The sequence below is a fragment of the Mesoplodon mirus genome, assembly GCF_964341445.2.
Source record: "Mesoplodon mirus genome assembly, chromosome: 9".
NCBI lineage: Eukaryota > Metazoa > Chordata > Mammalia > Artiodactyla > Ziphiidae > Mesoplodon > Mesoplodon mirus.
This window is the reverse complement of record NC_138985.1, coordinates 108,485,846-108,511,237: the sequence shown is the minus strand read 5'-3', so window position 1 is coordinate 108,511,237 and position 25,392 is coordinate 108,485,846. Positions and strand designations below refer to the sequence as shown.

General features: G+C 52.7%; 1 protein-coding gene across 1 annotated transcript; it reads left to right on the top strand.

Moving 5' to 3' along the window:
• Window positions 1–4,285: 4,285 nt before the first annotated feature.
• Window positions 4,286–23,281, top strand: PDIA4 (protein disulfide isomerase family A member 4). Its single transcript, XM_082632386.1, has 10 exons — window positions 4,286–4,656; window positions 10,438–10,624; window positions 11,821–12,026; window positions 14,009–14,147; window positions 15,079–15,284; window positions 15,409–15,567; window positions 18,316–18,467; window positions 20,419–20,575; window positions 20,872–21,105; window positions 22,052–23,281. Exons 1-10 carry the CDS (start codon window positions 4,569–4,571, stop codon window positions 22,465–22,467), a joined length of 1,944 nt encoding a protein of 647 aa, XP_082488512.1. The 5' UTR covers window positions 4,286–4,568; the 3' UTR covers window positions 22,468–23,281.
• Window positions 23,282–25,392: the final 2,111 nt, after the last annotated feature.

Sequence of the window (25,392 nt, the reverse complement as noted above, 5' to 3'; positions counted from 1 at the left end):
TATTTAAAACATAAAAAGAATATTAACAACTTTATGACAATAAAGTTGACAACTTACGTGAAATGGACAAATTGCCACTAATTACCAAAGCTCCCTTGAGAAGAAGTAGATAAACTGACTAGCCTTAATATTTATTAAAGAAATGGAATTTATAGTTAAGATCTTTCCCACAAAGAAAATTTCACTAGAGAACTTTACCAATTCTCTAGTGAATTGGTAAACTATTCCAGAAAGCTGAGAGAGAATACTTCCCAACTCATTCTGTGAGGCCAGCATTACTGATTTATCAAAGCCAGATAAAAATATAACAAGAGAAGAAAATTTAAGATCAATATTTTTATACATAGATATATAAACTCAATAAAATTTTGGTAAATCAAATCCAACAATATATAAAAATGATAATACATCATGACCAAGTGCAGTTTGTCTCAGGAATGCAAGGTTGGTTTAACTTTTGAAAACCAATCAATATATTAATCTATATGAACAAACTAAAAAAGAAAAACAATATGATGTATTTATGATTTTTAAAAAAAACCTCTCAGAAAACTATGAATTAGAAGGGAACCTCCTCAACCTCAAAAGTGCATCTGCTAAAAACCTATAGCTAACATCAAATAATGGGAAAGACTGAATTCTTCCCCTGGTATCTAGAACAAAGCAAGGATATCTTCTCTCACTACTTCTCTTCAGCATTGTACTGGAGATTCTGGCCAGTGAAATAAGGAAAGTAAAAGAAATGAAAGGCATCCGTAACAAAAGGAAGTAAACTGTCTTTATTTGCAGATGACATGATTTATGTAGAAGATCCAATGGAATCTAAACAAAGCTATGAAAACTGTGGTGAGTTTAGTAAGGTTGCAGGAGACAAGGTCAATATACAAAAACCAATTGTATTCTACATACTTTCAATGAACAATAGGAATTTGAAATTTCAAGTGAAATTTAAAGATTCACTTAAAATAGCATAAAATAGGGACTTCCCTGGTGGTCCAGTGGTAAAGAATCTGCCTTACAATGCAGGGGACACACGTTTGACCCCTGGTTGGGGGAACTAAGATCCCACATGTCACGGGGCAACTAAGCCCGCACAAGCCACAACTACTGAGCTCGTGTGCCTCAACAAGAGAAAACCCGCACACCCCAACTGGAGAGAAGCCCGCCCACTACAATGAAGAACCCACATGCCACAATGAAAAATCCCGTGTGCCTCAATGAAGATCCTGTGTGCCACAACTAAGACCCAACGCAGCCAAAAATAAGTTAAATAAATATATAATAAATAAATCTTTTTAAAAATAGCAAAAATATATGCAAGATTGCACACTGAAAATCACTAGTCACATAGTAGGTACTCAATAAATACTGAATGAGTAAAAAGTTGGTAGGGTCTAAACTCAAGGCTGTGAGGTCTGACTCCAGAACCTCTACTCTCAATCTTTCACAGCAAACACAGTAAATATTTTTTGTTTCTAATATAAAAGTATTCTGTGTTTAAGTTTTACTATTTAATTTCCACAAGGGCATTGGTCTCTTTAGTAATAGCTACCAAATGTCTGGAACCTAGCATTTGGTGACAATAATACTAAAATAACCTCAGTTTGAGTCTTAAAACATCTTCTTAAGAATTCTTTCACCATAGAACAATGAGAAATGGTGGCCAAGACCACTGGCTTAACAAACAAACAAAATGGCTGTGCAAGTTACCTATATTTGCAAACTTGGAAAGAATGTCTTATCACAGACAATCTCCTGCAAAAATGCTGGCTTAGTCTTACTCTCAATGTTTGGCCACACCTGTAGTGTGAACATTTTGCTGTTTTGAATCACATCAAAGGCAGTAAATACTCCAAGCTATTGGCAGATTCAATAAAAGTTGCAGTAGCTGAATATCATTACATCCTAAAAGGTAAGGATAGAGTCCGAGTACCATGTCTCAGCTATGAACAGGATGGAGTTAACGAATATGGTAGGCATTCCCAGGCAGCTGCCTGAGCAGCTAAAGGAGGTCTGAGTGTGTGCATGGGACCTCATTTCAGTCTCTCATCTTCATGAGTCAAGGTGGACCCTTCAAGGGAGAGCTCAGTTCCTTCAGAAGACAATGTAAGAGCGTGAGAAAATGAGTATGATGTGATTTTAAGTTAAAAATGTAAGCTAGAAAAGTACATGCAGATTTTATCTCTGGCTACAGCAGTGTTTGCCTGAAGAGGCAGAGATTTCTGAAAACGAATCCCTTTATTTCCAAAAACTTCAGCTTTTCTTTCCCCTTTCTACTGGAAGGGGACTATATCAGAACCATGGGAAAGATAGTCAGGACCATTCCTGAGTTCTCCAGCACACAGAAGCAATGGTTTCATCCCACAGGGTTTAATTCCCCAAAAAGATTGATCATAAGCCTCATGCATTCAGGGCATGCAGATGTGCAGCTGCCTGGTTTCAGTTTACAGTTTTCTGACCATATATTGTTGGCTTGTGAAAACTGACATAAGTGCCAAGATTGGTAATGATATTGTCACAGATCCACCTGGAGACTATCTAAATGGGGAAGATTATTTCCCCATAGGCCGCTTCTCTAGAGAGTGCTGTTTGGGAGAAGAGGGAAGCACATGTTCAAATTGATCTATAAACATAACCTAACAGTGTTAAATGGCAGCCCTGAGGACAAGCCAGGGCCCGTTCTGTGTCTTAAAGGCAGCCTCCTATGTTCACAACTAGTTATAAAGATCTTGGAGATAATCACAAAAATCTCTCTCTCCATTCTGACCCTGAACACAGTGGTCTCCAGCCTACTTGTACCCATATAACCAAATCTGGTGATATTTGGGGATAAAGAAAAAATGCAGAGCTCTTCAACTTGATAAACTAATGTTTTGCTGTTGAATGAACTGTTCATTCATTGTTCATTGCTCTAAATGTTTTTTAAAAAGAAAATATTACTTTAATTTCACAAGTAATATGATACTGATTTCATATATATGTGTGTGTATACATACATATATACTGCATTTTGAGAGGTTTCCTCTCATACCTTGGATCAACAAAGGGTCTTAGTGAAATTGGTTGTATTTGTCCCACTTCTGGGCAAATGGTATTCTCAATCCTCAGTTTAATAAGGATTCAGAGGAAGCTACCAAGAAATATAAAAATTTTGGCTGGGCACACTATCTTTTTGAAGAGCTTCTTAAAATGATATTCAACTGTTTGATATTCTACATTCAGAGCATTCTGATAAATCACTTAGTGCATACTCATCCTGTCGTTAAAGTTAATTGAATAATGTCTTCCTGCCCTACAGAACTGAGGGGAGTACCATCAGATTCAGTAGTTCGATAGAAATTTATTAAATTTAATAAATCAAATAAAAAACTTTCTAATTACTAAAGCCTGTGAGTAGTTAGCTTTCTTTCTTCCTGACAATCTGTATACACAGAAAAATACTTCTGGACCCTCGAGTTTTGTTAATTTGACCTATCTGTCTTCCGTAACTCTTCAGGCATATGAATCCCCAGGTGTTAAAGAAATCTCAAACCCTAAGACACATCACGGCTTGACGTACAAAAATCATTATCTATCTTAATCTAGTTTTCTTCCTCCTAAATTGTCAAGAGGGAAAACCCCAAGCCTATATTTAGACTTGTGTAAACCTATAGATTTTGCATAAAATCAGGAAAATTGATAACATGAAGCAAAGTTTAGACACACACCTGATGGCCTGCTCATAGATGAAACCCTAGAGAGAAGCTTCCCCAAATCCTAGTTCTAGATTCACTTTTACTGCATGCGACCCCCCGTCCCTAAGGCCAATTTGTGTTTTAATCCAGGAGAGAAACGCCAACTTTCATTCGCGCAGGCATAAACCAAAAAGACCACGAACATGAAGCCGACTCCGGAGTCCCGTTCTCTCTCTTTCCCACCAACAGACTAGTTCGGGACCCTCCGCCGCTTCGCTCTTGAGCCCCCCCCCCGGGGTCCCCCAGGGTTGCGCACACGTACCCTCTCACCAACGTTCTGCTAAGGACACGTGTTCTTCCTGCCCAGATCAGCAGCTTGGAGCCCCGCCCGCCTCGCATTTCCAAGGCCCCGCCTACCGCTCCACCGACCAATTGCTCCTGAGGCGTAGCCCGACCCCGCCCCTCCGGCCCCTGCCGGCCGCCTTTGTTCTCCCCCGCTCCCTCGCTCAGCCTGTGCGCTCCAGGCAAACCGAGTGGCAGCCGCTGATTGGAGGCCGCGGCGCAGCCAATCAGAAGGGGGCACCTCACGTTAGCGCTCCGATCTTTAAACGCCGGAACCGCGGGGCCTGCGGAGGAGGCCGGGAGGAGGAGCTGCGCTGAGAACGGTGCTGCGGGACTCGGACGCGCACTTCGGCTCACGCGGCCCGCGCGCCCGGTCGGGCTGGGATTGGCCGGTCCGCGGCTTCCCCCGCCCCCAGTCAATTGCCGGCTAGGTCTTCCGGTGGGGGGCGGTTTATTTCCTTACTTCTCGTTTCCTTTCGCGAGACCGGAGCCAGAGGTTCGGGATCCCCCAGCGGCCGCTGGCGCGAGGAGGCTGATCTCCGCACCGCCGCGATGAGGCCCCGGAAAGCCTGGCTGCTCGTTCTGCTCTTAGCCCTGGCGCAGCTGCTGGCAGCGGCGAGCGCCGAGGGCCCGGATGAAGGTGAGCGGCGGCGGGCCGGGCCTGTGGGCGGGGGGCGCCGCGCGGACCGCCGACGTGCTGCAGTTTGAGGGCGGTAGCGGGGGACAGGATCGCTTGGGAGATCCGGAAGAGGAGGGCGGCGAAGCGGCCGGGGCTGCCACCGAGGCTTGAACGCGGAGAGGATGTAAAGTGCCTACTTTGCATGCTGGCTCTTTCGCCCTGATGCTGCTCAGATTTTCCTCGAGTCCAGGCTGACTGCCCGCTCTTGGGAAGGGGAGCTTGGGAACTGGTTCAGCATTTGAGACTAACACGCCCAGGGAGTGTGAAGGGAGAGGGGCCTCTGTTTTCAAAACAGATTTTAGAGAAGGGGAGAGGGCATGAAGCCCCAAGTGGGAGCTCTCGGGACAACCGCGGGCAGCAAGCATTTTACGTCTCAAAACTGTGCTTTGTAGGTTTGGATATAAGTAACTCAAGGGTTCTGGTTTGAGGGAGAAAGGGATGGCTTGGTTTGCATCTTTTGGAAACCGGAGATAACATTCCTTTTGCGAGCATTTATTGAGCACCTACTGTGTGTGCCAGTCACTGCACTGGGTTGTGGGAGTTAAGGATGAGTGTGGCCCCTGCCCATAAAGCGCCCGCTCTGGGAGGAAGGTTCGCAGCTACTAGTCATCACTCCTGCATTTTTTCTTTGAAATCGGCTAGCTAAAAACAAATGGTGTAAGAGAACTTGGAAAATTAGAAAGTTTTAGTCAAGAAAAGAATGCTAATTCCTAGAGAACAGGGCATTGCATTACTGGTCTTAAACTTCTTCCTCTCTGGCCTTTCTCTAGGTGACTGGTGACTAGAGTTTTTTCCTGTTGAGTTTGTTCCAATATAAATAAACCCCTTTTTCTAATGTCAGTGTGTAAAGGAACTGTGAACTTTATACTCTTTTAAACACCTTGAGTAACTTCTATGCAAGTCAGTGATTCAAGAGTCTTTACCCACGTAGAAAGGTAAGTTAAAAACCAGCGCTTGGCGAGAAGAACACCTACCTGCCAACAGGAACTAGAGAGTAGTGTCACCTACGTCTTAGGACCTTTATCCAAATACTTGGTGCTTATTTAAATACAGGGTCCCAAAATACACCCAAGCGGACTGCAGCGGTGGGCCCTCGAATCTGCATGTTAAACATTTCATTGATTCATGGGCAAAGTAAACTTTGGGAGGCACCTTAAAGTTTGAGGACCAGTGGAGATGGAACGTTTTGGAACGTGGCCAAAGAGCAAACTAGCTTTGTCTTGGTTCTGATCCAGTGATTCTGTTTTGCGGGGATTCTTAAGAGGCCTGGAAGGGTGGCAAACATGGGTGGACACCAAGGGCTATTAGGAAGAGGGAGTCTGTCATTTGGGTCCCAGGTCACTAATGCACTGGAGACCCTGGGTAGTCGCCTCTGGGGTGAGCCCAGGAATCTCTGCGGTTGGGTAGGGTGGGGCTTCTAGTAGTTACCTTGACTCTTTCCCATCCCTGGCTCTTCACGTTCAGCTTCTATCACAGATAACCCATCCCGTGGATTTATTTTAGGGCCACACTTCCCTCTACCCCAGATGATCCCAGTCCTTAGGGGGTTTTCCCCCTTTTGTGCCTCTCGTGCATTTTACCTTTTTGTTTTGCCGCACTGCTGGGCATGCGGGATCTTAGTTACTTACTTATTTATTTATTTGGCTGCACCTGGTCTTAGTTGCAGCATGCGGGATCTTCATTGCGGCCTGTGAGCTCTTGTAGTTGCGGCATGTGGACTCTTAGTTGCGGCATGCGGCATGGAGCCCGGGGCCCCCTGCATTGGGAGTGCGGAGTCTTAACCGCTGGACCACCAGGGAAGTCCCTTGCTTGCTTTTATTTGGGATTGGTTTAGATTTTAAAGTAAGTGGAAATTCACTTGGGTACAGTGCTGAGGAACTGTCCAGTTGTCCCTCTCTCTTCGTTTCTGAGAAGTAATTATCAAACGAGTCCATGTAAAGCTTGGGGCATCCTGGGAAGAAAATCCTATGTGTCAACATGGCATAGCGGCTGAGCAGTCAGGACCCTCCACTCAGTAGCCTTGTGCCTTTGGGCAGGTGACTAAAGCTCTCTGTTTCTTCCTCTGTAAAGTGCATGTAATGTGTTTCCCTCGGGGGATGAGATAATGTGCGTAAGTGCTCAGCACAGTGCCTGGCACATAAAACATGTCAGTTAAGTGATGTTATATCTGATAACAAATTTCTCTTTTTCTATTCAGTATTGACCTAATGGTAAGATTTACCCAACTTTTATGGGCACCTCCCTGGTGGGGACTGGAAGACCGGCCAGCTGAGGAGGCAGATGAGGACATGCTGTAAGGAGCCGCTGGTGTCCAGCCTGGGCAGGATCCAGAGTTGTCAGATGTACTGGTGGGAGGGGCCAGGGGTTGCAGTGACCTGGTTAGAGGAGGGGCCTACATTTCAGGAGTGGCCTTACTGGGTGGGCTAAGCAGTGTGTGGAGATGATGCAAGAGGCTTCACTGACTACACGCTGGGGAGGATGGCACCCTTCCAGAAGGTGCTGGAAGGCTTTGGATATATTTCTATCCTAGAATGTCCAACTTTAAAAGTGAAGCCCAGTGAAGAGTGGTCTCCCCATTAAACTGAGATATTTTCCTTGTCCGGATGTGTGGGGTTTTAGTCCGTGGGAATACAGAGCCAGCACCTTCTCCAGTTGCAGAGGAGTCAGCCCTGGGGGTTGTCTGCAACTTGGGGAGGAATGGAAAGGGGGGGCCACGCCTTAATGCTGTTGAGGATCCTTAATTACATAGGGAATGTTCTGCCATTTTGTTTATCCTTAAAAATATAAACTCAAAGTCAATTTTTTAAAAAGTGTCAAGAACTGAATTCACTGTTCGGAGCTCTGTCCCAGGATAACTCATGGACCCCCATTTAATCGTGAGAGCCCCATTACCAGTAGTGCTCACAGACCACTTCGGGCTGGGTGTAGGTAGGAAAGCATCTTTGCTTTTCCGTTTTGTAAAATTCACCTTATCCCTGTGCATTGAGCGGGTAGCCGAGTCCCTCTTCCTCCCCGAGCTGTTTCCTAGCTTGAAGAGAGGATTGAGTTCTCCCGAGCCTTCTTTCCAACCTTCCTCCAGTCTTTCCGTCTGCCCGCAAGTCAACTTGATTCTTGGACTGAGCTGAGCAGCCAGGCGGTGAGAGTGGAGATGCACTGCCTGGGCATCTACCTAACTGCCCTCAGCAGGCCTTCTGGGCCGTGGGAGCACCCAGATCTGGGGCAAGGCGTGTGGCGCTTCCTAGGCCCCCGACAGGAGCAGAGAACCTGCACGACATCCCCACTTTAAGCCCCCGGTTTTGCAGCCCCGATGTGGGTCATTTTGGGTGGGACTTTCAAGTGAGGGGCGGTCAGACTAGCCTTTTGAAAGCCACTGGGACCAGGGTTCTGCAGGCCAACATGGGTCAGCTAGTACTTATCCTGCAAGTTTGTTGTAGGCAGTGTTCCTAGAAGTACCGGGAGCCCCTAGCCAGCCCGTGTGAACCCGGAGGTTCTCAAGCGTTACGTCCTAGGATTCCCGAGGACCTGGGTGTATCGTGTTGGCTGCCAGTCACCAGTGGAAGGGGATTCAGTGTGACGTGAGTGTAAAGAAACGAGCTGAGGCCACCCTGAGAGGTGGCGTTGGGGTTGAGCCCAGGTTGTCTTCCTCTGGGTCCTGCCCCGTCCACATCCAGGGAGCCTGGTTCTCATCGCTCTCCCCAAGCCTCCTGCTGACAGTGCTGGGGGCCTGGGGCTTCTGCAGGCCTGAGCACCCCACAGGGTCCCTGATGGGGAGCAGGGAAGTGGCAAGGTGGCTGGGGAGCTCGGGGAGGGCGGGAGGAAAACTGCAGGCAGGGCCAGTAACCTGCCCCAAGAAACATGGGAGTCTGCTGGGTATGTACTCCTCAAATTGGTGGGTGTTCTTTTTGGATTTTAGAGCCGTTTCTCCTGCCCGTGCAATGGAGGAACTTCTGCCTTAAGTTGGAGAGGGGGATGTGAAAGGAAAAAGCAGTGGGTGTTTGAAGGGACAAGTGTGGAGGAAAGTGGGGCTTGGCGGGGTGGGGTGGGTTTTTTGGTTTGCTTTTGACCATTAGTGTGCAGATTGGTAGATTTTAATGATAACGAGCAAAGCTGCCACCCTGCCCAGACCAGTTCCTGGCTTTTCTGAGCAGCTGCAGAGCCAGCACTGGATCAGTTCAGGGGCGGCTAAGATTGGTCAAGTCCCAGGGGTTCCCGGGTCCCGAGGGCAGGTTTTCAAGCCCTGACCTCAGTCCCGCTGTCAGTGTTGGTTTCTCTCCTGGGAAGCATCTCCAAAAATAAATAATTGGCCCTGAAACATTCTGCCTTTGGAGTTGATGAAATCGTGCTGGCTGCAGTTCTGTTTGCTGACGTGGTAGCAGCTGGGGAACCTGGGTAACGAGAACTGCCGTTCAGGATTTCTGGTACCTGTAGTTCAGCAACAAATTCAGTTGAACCTTGATAATAAGATGTGCTCATATTCTTGCATTCTGGAAAGAGTACTTTGCTTCCAGGCAGGGCGTCCTACAAGGGTACGAACAGGAAACAAGTACTGGTTCTCAGTTTTTCATTCTGGAGGATGGAATCCTAATCCATTTCTGAAAGGGGTGGCATTTTTACCTCATACACATAAAAAATAGCCCCACAGGTGTTATAATCCTTCAGCAGAAGGTTGAAATGTGAAGGGAAGAGTGTGGGGAATCATCTTTTACTTATAAAGTCAGCCCGAGTAACCTCCAGGGTGGAAAAGTTGAGAACCAGTACTTGTTTCCTGTTTGTACTCATCTGGGGACCTGGCAGTCAGTCATTCATTGGGGGAGGCGGGGGCAGGGATTAGATGCAGTCCTTCTTGCCTGTGGAAGCAGAGAGGGTGAGGAAGAGGAGCACGTCTGTGAAAGTTAGCCTGGCCCTTGAGCACAGACGTGGGGGACCCACAAAGTGAGGAACCTGAGACGCAGGGCGTGCATATGGGTGAGGGAGCCTTGCCGCGGAGCAGCCCGAGGGATGGATCAGGGTGGATCGGATCTGTGCCTGGGGAGCGGGAGGGAGGGTTCTCTGTGCCTGGGCTGGAGGCCTGCAGAGCAAGGCCGGGGAGGGAGTGCTCCGTCTGGAGAGGGGGCTGGTCCTGCCGTCAGAGTCCTGCTGCAGTTTTTAGACTTTAAATTCTAGACCTGTAGTCAGTTTTCAACCATCTTTTAGGCGTGACCTCCCTTTAAGTGAAATCTTAAGTGGCCACCCGATATGCAAATTTCTGGGGTCGGGGAGGCCCCCAGGGACCACGCAGGACTCATGACCATTTTGAGGGTTTTGGGTTCTAGGGAGATTTTTTTTTTTTTTTTTAAATAAAGCTATTTATTTATTTATTTTTGGCTGTGTTGGGTCTTCCTTGCTGCGCGTGGGCTTTTCTCTAGTTGCGGCGAGTGGGGGCTACTCTTTATTGCGGTGCGCGGGCTTCTCATTGCAGTGGCTTCTCTTGTGGAGCACGGACTCTAGGCACGCGGGCTTCAGTAGTTGCGGCATGCAGGCCCTAGAGCGCAGACTCAGTAGTTGTGGCTCGCAGGCGTGGCGCACGGGCTTAGTTGCTCCGCGGCCTGTGGGATCTTCCCGGACCAGAGCTCGAACCCGTGTCCCTTGCACTGGCAGGCGGATGGATTCCCAACCACTGTGCCACCAGGGAAGTCCCTCTAGGAAGATTTTTAAGGAGGAGGGTCACCAGTTTCCTAACCAGTCTGGGTATTTTCTGCACAGATTCTTCTAAGAAAGAGGATGCCATTGAGGAGGAAGACGAGGAGGAGGAAGATGACGAGGAGGAGGACGACGACGGCGACGACTTGGAAGTTAAGGAAGAAAACGGTGTCTTGGTCCTAAATGACGCGAACTTTGATAACTTTGTGGCTGACAAAGACACGGTGCTGCTAGAGTTCTATGCTCCATGGTGAGGACCCATGCTCCGCCCCCCTCAGCCAGATGGACCAGGGGTTCCTCTGTGTCCCAGGCTTGACCCTTCAGTGTCATCCGGACCCCGCAGGGTGGGAGTGTCCGGGTGCAGCAACCCAGACTCCTGGTTCGGGAGCGCCAGGAGCTCAGCATTCTGCCAATTTGCATTGAGCGTCCGACGAGCCAGCCCTCAGGGACCGTGGGCCCCGCTCGTTTCAGATCCAGTGCTTAAAAAGGTGAACACGTCCTCTGCTAGTTACAGCTGGGGGCGGCTGATGAACTGTGATGACACAAAGACCTGCGTGGGTGACAGACGCATCCCTCGTTACAGATTCAGCCCTCCACCCCTCCTTCTGCCCGGAGTCTGGCGGCTGCCCAGTGCAGCCCCTGGGGCCTCCCATAGGAAAGGTGCATGGGCCCTGGGGGAGCAGCCCCTCTTTTCCCATCTTTCACCCTCACGGTGCAGCCAGTCATGACTCTTGGGCTCCTTCCCCCCACCTCTCTCCTGCTGTTTTTTCCATCTCATAATCCCGTCTTCTTTTTCCCCTTTCTCCTGCCCTCCTTGGTTCACCTTGGAGACAAAATAGTCAAGATATTCTTATGTTGTTTGTCTAGCACAGTGTGAGATACTTCGTAAAAGTATCTAAACAGTCCTTAGGACAGGCCTATGAGGTTACATCATTCCTGGTTTATAGATCAGCCGTTCTCAAACATTTTGTTCTCAGGACCCCTTAACACTTAATAATTGAGGACCTCAAATAGCGTGTTATGTGGGTCATGTTTATCAGTAGTTACCATATCAGAAATTAAAACTGAGAAATAGAAAAAGCCATCTTTAAATAACAGGAGCCCTCTTACATGTTAACATCAGAATGCTGACATCATCGTCGGTCACGTAGCCTCTGGAAAACCCTGCCATATGCTTCTGAGAGGAGCGGAAAAGACAGCATCTTTCAGGAAGAGTCTTCTCCTTACACTGGGGCATAGAGATGTTGAAAGCATGTTCCCTCAGTAGAGCTCAGTTTCGAACCTGGAGCTGTTTGACTTTCAGCTGCCTTGGCCTCCCCTGTTTTGTGTTTCTTGTTAACTGCAAACATTTCTGGTCCCAGTGTCCCCGTTTGTGTGCGTGTTGCTGGATTTAAGACTCCATGGGTACAGTTAACCTGCTGCTTCTTCACGAAATCTAATTCTCAGGTGCGGGCATTGCAAGCAGTTTGCTCCAGAATATGAAAAAATCGCCACCACCTTGAAGGAGAATGACCCTCCCATCGCTGTCGCCAAGATCGACGCGACCTCGGAATCGGCGCTGGCCAGCAGGTTTGACGTGAGTGGCTATCCCACCATCAAGATCCTTAAAAAGGGGCAGGCTGTCGACTACGAGGGCTCCAGGACCCAGGAAGGTGAGCGCTTCTGAGCTGCTGGTGGAAGTCGGGGGGACCGGGCTCCCTCCCGCTGGAGGGGAAAGTGGAGGGGGTGATGGGAGGGGAATTTGGATATTAGAAAGGAAGCCGAGCTGAGTGGACGGGGAGTGATCCCTGATGGAATGTTCGCGGACACTTGGATCAAGATAAACTTGTCCTTGCACGGGAGAGGGTATCTTCTTCCATTGACGGCCATGAAACTCAAGGTCTGGAGCCGGTGTGTTGCAGTTCATGGGTCTTGGTAGCGCCCTGGAGCAGTGCTTCTGAACGTCTAGCTTGCATCCGACTCACGGGGGATGGGATGGGGTGGGGTGGGGTGGGGTTGAGGGGGCTCGTTAAGACAGACTGTCGAGCGCCAGCCTAGAGCTTCTGATTCACTAAGTTTCAGGTCTGGCCCAATAACCTGCGTTTCTTGCGAGCGCCAAGGGCTTGCCGAATGTGCGGGTCCAGCGCCCCACGTTGGAACCACTGGTGTGCGGAGCCAGACAGTGTTTCTAAAACCAGGCCCGATGGATCCCTGCCTGGCTCACATCAGACACTAAATAAGTTTCATTAAATGAATGAGAAAATAACATTGTGGTAGCCTTTAGCCTATCTCTTAATCTCTTAAGAAAAAAAGATTGCTTTGTGCTGCATTTTCCATTCCCAGTATAGCATAGTAGAAATAGCACTGAGTAGGTTTGGGGTCTTCATTGCCATCACGTAGCCCTGTGTCCCCCCACAAGGGCCTCCCTTGCTGGGCCTTGGGCTCCTCATCACGGAGTGTGAGGTCATTTGGACTTGATCTCAAGGTTCCCTTTGGATTGGTACGAGAGTCTGTCCTGTGACGGACTTGTATGTTTGGAGGTCTGCGCTTGACACCTGACAGCTAGGGATGTGGCCCAGTTTGGGATCTTGAGAGCAGAGTTTGCCTAAGTGGCCTCCCCAGGCACCAGACCTCCCAGTGCATCTTAATAATGGGGCTCGGGGCTTCCCTGGTGGCGCAGTGGTTGAGAGTCCGCCTGCCGATGCAGGGGACACGGGTTCGTGCCCCGGTCCGGGAAGATCCCACATGCCGCGGAGCGGCTGGGCCCGTGAGCCATGGCCGCTGAGCCTGCGCGTCCGGAGCCTGTGCTCCGCAACAGGAGAGGCCACGACTGTAAGAGGCCCGCGTACCGCCAAAAAGAAAAATAATAATAATGATAATGGGGCTCGCCCGCGTTGATGGCCCCAGGGCCTCAGCTCTGTCTACACCGGCAGGTGCTGCTGTGCGCGCTCCAGTCTGAAAGCTCGTGCTTTGCGGCAGTGGGTCTCAGACCTGGCTCCTTGGTAGATTCTACGGCAAACAAGGAGAGAAAAAGTTTGCAGCCGCTGCTCCTAAGAACCCCTTGGAAAGTGCTTTGCGAGCATATATTCAGTGTCCCAGGCCTGGCGTTGAATCCGTCTCCGGGGAAGCAGGCCACAGATGGGCCTTTTGCAGTCTGTGCAGCCTGAGCAGCGTGGGAGCTGCTGCTCCTCTTTTCATTTTTCTCCAGTTTGGTTACATTTTATGATGCGTGTAACATGCCAGTGCTAGATGTGCGTGTCTGAATACACGTGTATTTGTACGAGTTAAGAGGATGCCCCCAAAACTATTAATAGGCATGTGTGGTCAAACACTGGGAGATGACCTCTCGGGGTTCGAGTGCAGTTAGAACCCTGGTGTGGTAGGAACGGAAGTCTCGTTCGTTGGGTTGGGCTTGGACTGTCTCGAGCAGTCTGTAGGGGGTGCGTGTGGCAGTGGACATGTGACGGACGGCTGCTGGAAACAGTGGGCCTCTGGCTCTTAATTGTGCAGAGTGGCCCTGGCTGTAGACGTGATTGGATTTCAGGAAATCGCATGGGTCCCGTTCTGTGGCCCCGCTCTCTCTCTCTGCCCCTCACCACCTGCCACCCCTGGAGCGGGGGCCTGCATGTGCTTAGTCTTGTGGTGTTTCTTCCAGAAATTGTGGCCAAGGTCAAAGAGATCTCCCAGCCCAACTGGACACCTCCACCAGAAGTCACGCTCGTGCTGACCAAAGATAACTTCGATGAGGTGGTGAACGACGCAGGCATCATTCTGGTGGAGTTTTATGCCCCATGGTAAGATGGTGTCTATCACCTGTTATCGGATACTGGTCAGGCCCGTCCTGTATTCGGTACAGGCACGGGCCGGGGGTGGCAGAGACAGACCCCCACACGTGAGGCAGGACTAGCCGAAGAGCAGGCGGGTGCAAAGTCCCCGCCGTGCACAAGTGGGCAGAGTGGGGCGCCACGTGTTCCGAGAGAGGTGGTTTCACAGAGTCTTTCCTGGGGGGTAGGATGAGGCTAAAATGTAGGCCTGAAGCGTGGAGGCTGCAGGGGAGAGTAAGCCACGTGGGCCACCCAACGATCTGGGGCCCCTCGGAGCTGGAGGACACGGCCGTGCGCCGGGCAGTGCCCGCTGCCCCCCAGGCCTCGCTGCCTCCCTCCTAAGATGTTTGAACCTTGGTTTTCTCTGTCTTCGTCTCTGCTCTCGACTGTTCTGGAGTGAATCTTGGAAGTTGACCCTGACTCTTGCTTTACACTCAAGACCTGTTCCCTTCTTGTGCCGGAGCCCCGGGGTCCCTGCAGTTTCCTGCCTTTTGTCCCTTCCCCTCACCGCCCCCCCCCCCTTTACAGGCTTGCATCCACTTCCTGCCCATCCCAGCTCACCCTCACGTCCTGTGTGAAGTCACCACTGACTGGTATCCTTACCTGCCCCAGCTCTCCAACCAAGAAAATTGTCTTGGCCTTTCCCACGTCTTACCCCGCGTCACGGTTACGCCCCTGTCCACCCATGTCTCGGGTGTGTGTGTGTTGTGTGCGTCCCCCACCCCCATGAAGGAGGAGGCCACATCCTGCTGGCCCCTGGGGAAGGCCCGGGCCCCACCCTCACCCGGGGGCATCCCGAGGTTGTCGCCCGGGAGCGCAGGTGGGGTTTCTGCGCTTCACTTACCTGGCAGGTGGCATCCACACCAGAACAGGCCCCTGACAGAACAGCTTCCTCTCGCAGGTGTGGACACTGCAAGAAACTGGCCCCCGAGTATGAGAAGGCCGCCAAGGAGCTGAGCAAGCGCTCTCCCCCGATCCCCCTGGCGAAGGTCGACGCCACTGCAGAGACAGACCTGGCCAAGAGGTTCGACGTCTCCAGCTATCCCACCCTGAAAATCTTCCGCAAGGGAAAGCCCTTCGATTACAACGGCCCACGGGAAAAATACGGTACTGCCGCCTTCTCTGGCCTCGGTGGGGGGGGAAGCTCCTGGCGCGTGTGGCCGCCGGCAGAGCCGTGGGGACAGCGCCCTACAGCCCCCAGCGGCCCCTCAGGCGTGCGCTCTGCTCTTAGGGATCGTGGACTACATGATCGAGCAGTCCGGGCCGCCCTCCAAGCAGATCCTGGCCCTGAAGCAGGTCCAGGAGTTCCTGAAGGATGGAGACGATGTCATCATCGTTGGGGTCTTCAAGGTGGAGAGCGACCCAGCCTACCAGCAGTACCAGGACGCTGGTAAGGAGTGGCCCTCTGGGCGGGGCAGAGTGCCCGGGCCCGGGCCACCTGAGGTTGCTGGGGAGTCTGCTGCTTTTGTATAAAACTCCTGGGCATCGATTTAGGGGCTGGCTTGATGGAAGAATTGAGGTTGCATACGTGGGAACAGGCTTTCCTTTCTGGGCTTGGGGGTTGGTTCTCTGTTGTTTAGTTGCACGTGGGTGATATGATCTCTTACTAAATAGATGAGAGGGCTGCGCAGTCCCCCTCCTGGCCTCTGAGAGGAGGGGAGGGGCACAGTCAAGTTCATCCAAGGTCATTGTCTACCTCCCGCCCCTTCCAGGGGCCCCTTCCCAGAGCCGTTCCCTCTGCCAGGGGTAGGGTCTTGACCGGAAAGGGAGGGTTTCTGCGTCAGACCTGGGTTCGAGTCCTGGCTCTGCCAGTGTTAGGATACCGTGACCACAGTCAGTGACTTGATCAGCTCAGAGATCTCCCGTCCAACACGGTGACCTGTCCTACTTGGAAGGTTGTTACATTAGTTGAGATAAAGTGGAGGAAGTGCTTAGCAAAGCGCCTGGGGATGCTGATCGCACGGTGAATGCTGGTCTTGCTGGTCTGGGAGGCAGAGTTTATCACCAGCAGCTGTCAGTGGTGTCCCGTGGGGGCTGGCGTCCTCGCTCCCCGGATGGTCCCCAGGTCATGAACAAAAGACGGTTTTTCAGGGACGGTCAGGACGCTCTTGGTCCTGCTGAGTGCCCTCCACCCCTCACCCCACGTCACACACTCCAAAGCAGTTTGCTTTTCTACTTCGAAGGAGTAGTTATGACCTGCTCGCCACTTAGTGCTAATCTCTGTGCTGCGCAGTCACGGTTGTGCGTTTGTCAAATGCAGATTAACGTTGTAAAACTTACAGTAGAGCTAAACTCTGTGCTTCCTCAGTCTTCACTGATTCAGTCAGTAACCTTGTCACCCAGTTATGCTAGAAACTTGCAGAGGGGTCCCCTAGCCCACCCAGGGCCACAGGCAGCCACGGAGTCCCCAAACCTACACATTTATGTGCATGCAGATCCCTGGGGATCTTGTCAAAATGTGGGTTCTGGGGCTTCCCTGGTGGCGCAGTGGTTGAGAGTCCGCCTGCCAATGCAGGGGACACGGGTTCGTGCCCCGGTCCGGGAGGATCCCACATGCCGCGGAGCATCTGGGCCCGTGAGCCATGGCCGCTGAGCCTGCGCGTCTGGAGCCTGTGCTCCGCAACAGGAGAGGCCACAACAGTGAGAGGCCAGCGTACCGGAAAAAAAAAAAAAAAAAAAAAAAAAAAAAGTGGGTTCTGGTGCTATACATCTGGGTGGGCCCGGGTGCTGCCCATCCAGCTGCCTCACTTCCAGTCTGACATATGTGTGACTCCACGTGGCCGGCCGGGTTAGGCTCAGGCAGGGGTGACAGTCACTGGGCCTAGGGTGTAGACTGCGGGGAAGGAACCAGAGACAGTCCTGGGGCTGCAGCGCGGACGACGGGGAAGCTGATGGGGCAGGAGCAGAGGGGAGGCTGGCGGGAGGAAGGGGTCTGTGAGCGTGGAGGGCGGGCGGGAGGTTCTTGAGTCGATTCTGTCTCTCCACCCAGGGCCACCTGATAACAAATACCCGGGGCGCCTGGCGGCTTAGAACGGGTGTGCCTTCTGGGTGGGCCACCTTGTTTCATTCTTACAGTGGTCTGAGAGGTGCCCTGTCCTGTTTCTACAGAAGAGGGACTGGGGCTTGGGGAGGTGAGTAACTGGCAGGCGTGAAGTCACACAGTTGGCAGGTCGAAGATTACGATTTCAGTCGAAGTCTGCCTTAGCTTCCAAAAGCTGTGAGCTTGTCCAGGTCGCCCCTGCCTCCTGCAAGACACGTACTGTGCCCTCAGCCGCCTGTCCCTATAACCAGTCGGAGGCTGCCCTCGGGTGGGGCGACACCTCACCCAGTGCTGGGACCACAGACTCCGCTCAGGGTGTGTCTGGATGCCTCAGCCAGGACAGAGCAGAGGGACTGAGGTGATTCCCCTGTGGGGTCTGGGGCAGGGGTTGACAGGCCGGCCCACGGGCCAAATCCGGTCCTCACGTGGTTTTGTCAGTTCCCTTAGAACACAGCACACTGGATGGTTTGCACGCTGATCAGCACAGAGCTGGGTCGTCGTGACCATGGGGTCCACAAAGCCAAGATAGTTCCTGTCTGGTCCTTTCCATAAAAGTTTGCCAGCCCCTGTTCTAGAGTATCCTCAGACAGTGGGGTTGCATTTGGGAGTTTCCCAAAATTTAAAGTATGTATAGCAAAAGAACCGCAGCCCACAAACAGGCCACCCAGCAACTCGAGGAGGAACAGTCAAGCCCCTGCGAAGGGTGCTGGGTGTGAAAACTCCCTGTGGGGATGGAGGGTTCTTGTGACGGACACAGGAGGATTGGGGCTGTCTGTCTAGGGTTATGCGCTTCTCAGCATCAGAGGCCACAGTCGACCATAGCGCCTGACAAATTAGCTCTAAGTTTTTCTGTGAAGGTTGTTTATTTTTAAAATAAAATTCCAAGATATATAGATTTTAAGGTATTACATCTATACCAACCTTTAAAATCCAGACTCCTTTCAAGTGTTTCAGCTCTGGATATTGTCCGCACAGCATTTGTGGTTAATAACGCTATTTTCTGGGCGTTTGCTTTGACTCACGGTGGGTAGTGAGTTGAATCTAGATCATTTAAGCAGTTTAGTAAATTGTGTATTTGCTGTTCTGTTAATTTTTCAGCTAACAACCTGAGAGAGGATTACAAATTCCACCACACTTTCAGCACTGAAATAGCAAAGTTCTTGAAAGTCTCCCCGGGGAAGCTGGTCATCATGCAGCCTGAGAAATTCCAGTCCAAATATGAGCCCAAGAGCCACGTGATGGACATCCAGGTGGGTGAGGTATGCCAGCCCTGGGGCATCCGATCGGCACGAAGGTCTCTTGGTCAGGGTTCGGGGGAGGGACGGTGGTTGGGGGATGGGGTCTCACATACCTCGTGGGTCGTGGGGCCTTGGCCCCTGGCAAAGCTCCACCTGCTTTTGCCAGAAGGGTTCCCCCGGTCTTTATAGCTCCTGGCAGGCCAGCACCGGCCTGCGTGGCTGGTGTGGCTCCTGGCCAGGACGTGCTGGCTGCTGGGTCTGAGCCGAGCCTCACTTGCCGCCAGGTGGCTTGGGTGCTGAGGCCTACGAAGTGATGACGGGCCTCTCTGTTCACTGGGTGAAGCTGTGGGACATGGCATGTGGACTTGGCCTTTCTTTCCTCTATGTCCCCCCACTCTCAGTCTTCCTAAGGGGGTGACACACTCATGTCTAGAGGGGCGGAGGGAGTTCCCAGCCCAGGGTGAGCCTGGGTCCAGCTCGGTGTTCCGAGTGCTTCACAGGGGCCCCGCACTCCACTGAACAGATCTTCAGGTTTGGAAAAAACCTTACATCTTGAATCCAAATATTTTATTTGATAGAAAGATGCAGAGAAGTGAGCTAACAGACTGGAGGTCCCACAACCAGTTAGGAGCAGACTCAGGGGAAAATGCAGGTGTGCTCCGTCCCCAGCCAGGACATATGGGGGTGGTCTCATCTCGCCCCCTGCCCTCCAGCTTCTCTTTTTAGCTACTGACTCTGGGTCCACAGAGGGGCCCTGATGGCACAGTTCTGTATGGTGTGCATGCTTCTGGGAAAGGGGGCTGCCTGCAGCTTTCAGTAGATTCTTGAAGGGGTCCTTGACCTGAAAAGGTTGAGATCCACAGTCTGTTGTACACATCACTGCTACTTTGCTCTTTTGGTATTATTTATATACCGTCTTGGTTGCAAAAATTATTTCAGGCTGCTTTGTAAAAAATTCACCCAGCAGATAAAATGCGATTTTTAAAAAATGGATTTAAAAATTAGGACAAAGGGAAGACAAGGGCAGGACAGGTGAGATGAAGCCAGGTGTACAATCAAGACAGGCAGCACTGCTGCGAGGGGGTAGCCTGTTTGCTGCAGACGTAAGCGAGGACGGCTCTGGCCTTGAGTTCACATTCGGGCCCGCGGGTGCCAGGTGCTCAGCTCGGGAGCACATTTGTCCTGAGTCCCTCGGCTTTGAGCTCCCCTCCTGGGTGACGGTTGGTCCAGGGGTCGTCCTGATGAAAGACACCCCACAGCCCGGCTGCCCTCTGCCTTGCCCCTGCTGCCTTCTCCCACCTGGCCCGCCCTGCCATTTTTCAGTGCCACCCGGGGCCACCTCCTGACTATCCCTGCAGATGGGACATGGGCCTTAGGGGGAGAGAGCAGTGGTCATCCATCACTTCCTGCTGGGCAGGCAGCCTCACCTCGTTGGGCCTCGGTTTCCTCACCTGTAGAGCGAGGTGGCCGTGCCGCCCTCACGTGCAGCTGTGTGGCCCCGCGCTCTTCCTGAGAGACACTGCCCACACCCCTGCCCGCGGCTTCGGTGTAGCAGCTAGTCAGGGGCAGGCTTTCTCCAGGCGGAGCTCAGAGCCCCAGCGGCGCTTCGCATCACGGCACCGTGTTCCTCGTCCGTGCAGTGTCCCTGAGAGGCTGCTGTGAGGATCAGACCAGGGGAAGGGGGGACCCTGCGCCCAGTGTAGCCCACGTTAGCGCCGCTGTCATCTGGGAGCCGGGCCTTCCCCCAGCAGAACCTGAGTGACCTGGACCCCAAGCCCCCACCCAGAGGGAAGGGCACGCGGCCTCTGCGGTTGCCCGAGAGGCTCACTTCGGGTTCCCTGGAGGAGGGGCCCCAGCATCACTGGGTGGACTTGAGTGGGGCCCCTGTGCCCATCTCTTGGAGCAAATGTCTTTTCCAATCGACAGCAACAGACAGCTGCACCTCACCTGCCCCCTTTTGCAGGACTCCACGGAGAGCTCGGCCATCAAGGAGCACGTGTTGAGGCACACGCTGCCCCTTGTCGGCCACCGCAAGTCTTCCAACGAGGCCAAGCGTTACTCGCGGCGCCCCCTGGTGGTCGTGTACTATGGCGTGGACTTCAGCTTCGACTACCGCGTCGGTGAGGCCCGGGTTGGCAGCTGGGGTGTGTGGTTACTTACGGCTTCAGGGGCTTTTTCCTCCCGGGCAATGTCGCTACCCTCTTCCCTCTCTGCTTGAGCACGAGGGGAGCTTCGAGTCGAGTTGGGCCCTCTTAGATTAGAGATGCGGGGGCGATCGGGCGAGGCCAGCCCCCAACCCCGACCCGCCTGCGGGCAGGGCCCCTGGGCTGCGGCCCGAGGCTGGTCCGGGGTCTGCGCCTGGCATCTGGAGTCTCAGCCGCTGCGGCCCGGCTCATGGCCCTCGGTGCCCTTTCAGCCACTCAGTTCTGGCGGAACAAGGTCCTGGAGGTGGCCAAGGACTTCCCCGAGTACACCTTTGCCGTGGCCGACGAGGACGACTTCGCCACGGAGGTGAAGGACCTGGGGCTGAGTGAGAGTGGGGAGGAGGTGAACGCGGCCATCCTGGACGAGGGCGGCCGCAGGTTCGCCATGGAGCCCGATGACTTCGATGCCGACGCCCTCCGAGCCTTCGTCAGCGCCTTCAAGAAAGGTGGGCCCCCCCATCCCATCCCCCCCCATCCTCCACCTCCGCGGCCCCGCCGGCTTGTTGTCGGGGGCCTGGCCCAGGCTTCCCCCTGGACCCGAGGGATGGGAAGATGGGGATGGAGAATCCCTGTTCTTTTGCTTTCTCTCTCTCTCTTTTTTTGTATTAGAAAAAAGGCAGGTGTCTTGGAAATCTCAAGAAACCTTATTATTATTATTATTTTTTGTGGTATGCGGACCTCTCACTGCTGTGGCCTCTCCCATTGCGGAGCACAGGCTCCGGACGCGCAGGCTTAGCGGCCATGGCTCACAGGCCCAGCCGCTCTGCGGCATGTGGGATCCTCCCGGACCGGGGCACGAACCCGTGTCCCCTGCATCGGCAGGCGGACTCTCAACCACTGCACCACCAGGGAAGCCCAAGAAGCCTTATTTTTATAATATGTAAAGTACAACAGGCTTTTGGACTTAGACGTAAGTTTCACGTATGAGGGAAACTTGCTTTGGCATCAAGCCGAGTGTCTTTCTCATCTGGTTGAGCACATGGCCCCAGGTCCCCAGCGCTGGCGGCTGGCGGGCAGACCTCCTTGTCCGTCTCTGCTCAGTCTGCTCCCCACCGTGGCTTCCAGCCCGCGGCGCCCACCCTCCTAGTAACCCCTCTGCATCGGGAGCATCTCTTGTGACGGCCTCACTGAACAGGACCCAGTGTCTGCTAGGCCTTGTGGGGAACCACCTGCACCCTCTCTGGCCTTTGCAGGGACTGGGAAAGTAGAGGATGTGAGGAAACCAGAGAACTGGGGGTGGGCTTCTGGAGACAAGGCCCTGCCTGGCCCTGGCAGCATCTGACTTGCCCTGTCCTGCACGTCAGGCCAGCCTCACTGCCTGGTCCAGTCAGAGCCGCCGGGGTCCGGGCCTTTCGGCTCTCACACTCCTCCTCTGCTTGCTTTCCTCGGCAGGAAAACTGAAGCCAGTTGTCAAATCCCAGCCGGTGCCCAAGAACAACAAGGGGCCGGTCAAGGTCGTGGTGGGGAAGACCTTCGACTCCATTGTGATGGACCCGAAGAAGGACGTCCTCATCGAGTTCTATGCGCCCTGGTGCGGGCACTGCAAGCAGCTGGAGCCCGTGTACACAGCCCTGGGCAAGAAGTACAAGGGACACAAGGATCTGGTCATCGCCAAGATGGACACCACGGCCAACGATGTCACCGACGACCGCTACAAAGTCGAGGGCTTCCCCACCATCTACTTCTCCCCCAGCGGGGACAAAAAGAACCCAATTAAATTTGAGGATGGAAACAGAGATCTCGAGCATTTGAGCAAGTTTATCGAAGAACATGCCACAAAACTGAGCAGGGCCAGGGAAGAACTTTGAAGGCCTTGAGGGTCTGCTCAGGGCGAGCGCGGCAGGGACCAGACAGCGGCGCTTCCAGCACTCGGCAGTGGGGCCGGAGCCAGCTGCGAGCCCAGTGGGCTTGCTCAAGGCAGTCTCTCCAGGTGTTCTGGTTTGTCTTGTGTTTTAATTTTTTATACTTTGGTATTTCACCTCATGCTCTGATACTGAATAGATATGAATGACTCAGTAGATTAGTCCAGAATTTTACAGAGGATACATCTATTTTTATCATTATTTGGGGTTTGATTTTTTTTTTAACCTTTTCACCTTCTTTAATATATTTCTTCAAAGCAGACAAGTTGAATCTCTTCTGTGTGATTTTTTTTTCTCTTTTTTTAATTTAAAATTTAAGAAGCCTTTGCCAAATCACGTTGACTTTTCCTTTTTGTTTTATTGTCATCTGAGGAATGCTTAGCCGAAGACGGGACTGTTGGTGTTTGTTTTTTTTTCTTCCTGTTGTGGCACAAAGTGAGAACTGTCGCCGAGCACCCTGCCGAGGACGTCATTTCAGCCCGACTGATCTGCCACCCGGTCCAGGGAGAAGCAGCATCTCTGCAGGCCTGAGCGTCACCGTGCCTTCTCCTCCCAAGGCGAGGACCGCAGGCAGGAGCGTTTCCCAGGTGCTCCCAGACCCTTGGAGCCAGGATCCGAGGCTCAGCCTCCGAGAGGCCGCCTGCCTCTTCAGAACCACCGTGGCCGAGGAGAGATGAGCTAGGGCACAGGTGGAGACTTCAGGGTGATAGGAGGATAGGGTAGGCCGTTGTGACAGAATAAAGAAAGGATTGAAAATGAACCTCCGTCACCGTCCTAGAGAACGTGGTCCCGCCCTGGAGCCTCAGCGTGCTGGAGATGGAGAGGCTGGGCCTGGAGGGGAGGCTCCCTGCCCGGCCTGCAGAGTGCAGGTGGCCTCACTCCAGCCTTGAGCATCCAGGGGTGGGGTGGCATCCCGACCCGAGTAGGGGCATCGATGGGCTCTGCTCTTGGTTGGTTGTGGGTGGGCAGTGGTGCATTCTGTCGGGAGGGGGCAGGGACGGAGGGCAAGGCCCTGAGCACTTCTGGGGGCTGGGAGCAGGGGACAGGACAGGACAGGACGGGAAGCTGGACCGGCCCTCAGGGTTCTGGGCGATTTGTGTGATGTGAGCTTCATCCCGGGAGCTCATTCACCAAGATGTGCCGTCCCCGCTCACCTGTTCCTAATTTTGCTGAAACAAATCGTGAGCTGGGGACGTCTCTTTGAGCAGTGGCTGGTGGGTTTGCTGCAGGGGGTGTGGGGGTGGCAAGAAGCAGCCCCACGGGAAAGGGCAGCCGGAGTGGGCCTTTCTAGATGATCTGCTTTCACGTTGAGTCTGGCCAGGGTGGGCGGGGTGTCTGGTACGTCCTCAGAATCCCCAGTGGGGCAGGAAGTCCTCCGCACCCTCCTGGACCCTCAGGAGGACAAGCAGGCCCCCCTCAGAGACTTTGTGCCAGAAGCTCACAGGAGTAAATGTGGGTGTGGGGCTTGAAGGCTTTTTTTTTTTTTCAGCCGAGAGGCACACTCCTCCAGCACCGCCTTGGACTTCCATGCTGGTCTGGGAGACCTCACACAGCACACGTGAGGCCCGGGCTCTAGGAGGGAATAAGTGTGGTCTCATTTGAAGTGAGGTGTCGGGAAAGCCCTTTTTGAAGTGACGTTTGAGCTGAGACCCAAGGATGAGTTGGCTGGAGCCCGGCTGAGGTTGGGAATGAGTCATTTCTCAGTGTGTCCCGGGACCTGCAGCGTTGACACTACTTGGGTGTTTGTCAGGAATGCACGATCTCGGGCTGGGCCCCAGACCTGCTGAGTCAGAGTGCATTTTAAGAAGATCCCAGGAGACTCATGCCTAGTGAATGCAAAGGCCCTGAGGCAGAAGTCAAAATGTATCCTCTTCTGAAATATAATCTGGAAACCAAGTTGCCCAATGGAGTGTCAGGTAAACTCACCCTATATTGACTGTAGAGTGTAGGCCCCTGGGAGGGAATCTACCCCAGGCTGGGTAGGGAGCTGATAGGCTGCTAAAGGAGACAGGTGAGTCAGCCGATGACAGTCCAGTGCCATCAGGTCCAGGGTGAAGATGCGCAGGCCACGGGAGCCCAGAGAGCAGGCACTGGCCCAGCCTGGGAGCCTGAGCAGCCCTTCAGAGAGGCTGACCTGGGAGCCACAAGGAGGAGGTGAACTTCCCAGGTTGAGGCATAGCAGGTGCAAAGGGACAGGCGAGGGAGGGAAGCAGTGATGCGAAAGGAGGTGGAGCTGGGCCTGGAAGAGGTGGGTGCCCTAAGTCAGGAGTTTGACCTTGTCCTAGAACTTTGCAGGGAACCACTGATGGTTTTAAGCAGGGAAGTGCTGTGATCAGGTTGAGAGATTAATCATGGGAGTGACAGGTAACTATTGGGCATTTAGCAAAAGCCAGACCCTGTGTCCAGCAGTTTGCCGGATTATCCCAGTGTAAGTGATCTGCAAGGTAGGTGCTCTTGTGCTCACTTTACAGCTGAAGAAAGGAAGGGGGCACGTGTCTGCAACTGCGAAGCTGGGGTGTGCTTCCCCCCCACCCCAGTTGTGTCATTGCATCTCCCTTGTAGACAACCCAGTCTAGTAGCAGGGGAGCCAGGGCCGGCTGCAAGGAGGGTGGGCTGCATTTTGAGTACTGAGTGGGCTTTAGCAGTTAAGGGGTCTGCAGGAGCCGGCACTGATGGGAGGTTGAGGGTGGGTGAGTGGACGCAAGAAAACTGGTGTCACATCCAGTGTCTGAATCAACTTTTTGTTATTTAATTATGAAACATCTCAAGCATCCACAAAAACGGAGAGAGTTGGCTACTCGATGCCCTTTACTCATCATTCACCTAAAACAATTACCAAAATTTTGCTACATTTTCGTATCCCGCCCCCCT

What these genes read in the sequence shown, in the direction of transcription:
- PDIA4 (XM_082632386.1), top strand. Translation starts at nt 4,569, where the DNA reads ATGAGGCCCCGGAAAGCCTGGCTGCTCGTTCTGCTCTTAGCCCTGGCG. An exon ending in CCAGCAGTACCAGGACGCTG is followed by an intron (nt 15,568 to 18,315) that starts GTAAGGAGTGGC and finishes TTAATTTTTCAG; the next exon opens with CTAACAACCTGAGAGAGGAT. An exon ending in GCCACGTGATGGACATCCAG is followed by an intron (nt 18,468 to 20,418) that starts GTGGGTGAGGTA and finishes CCCCTTTTGCAG; the next exon opens with GACTCCACGGAGAGCTCGGC.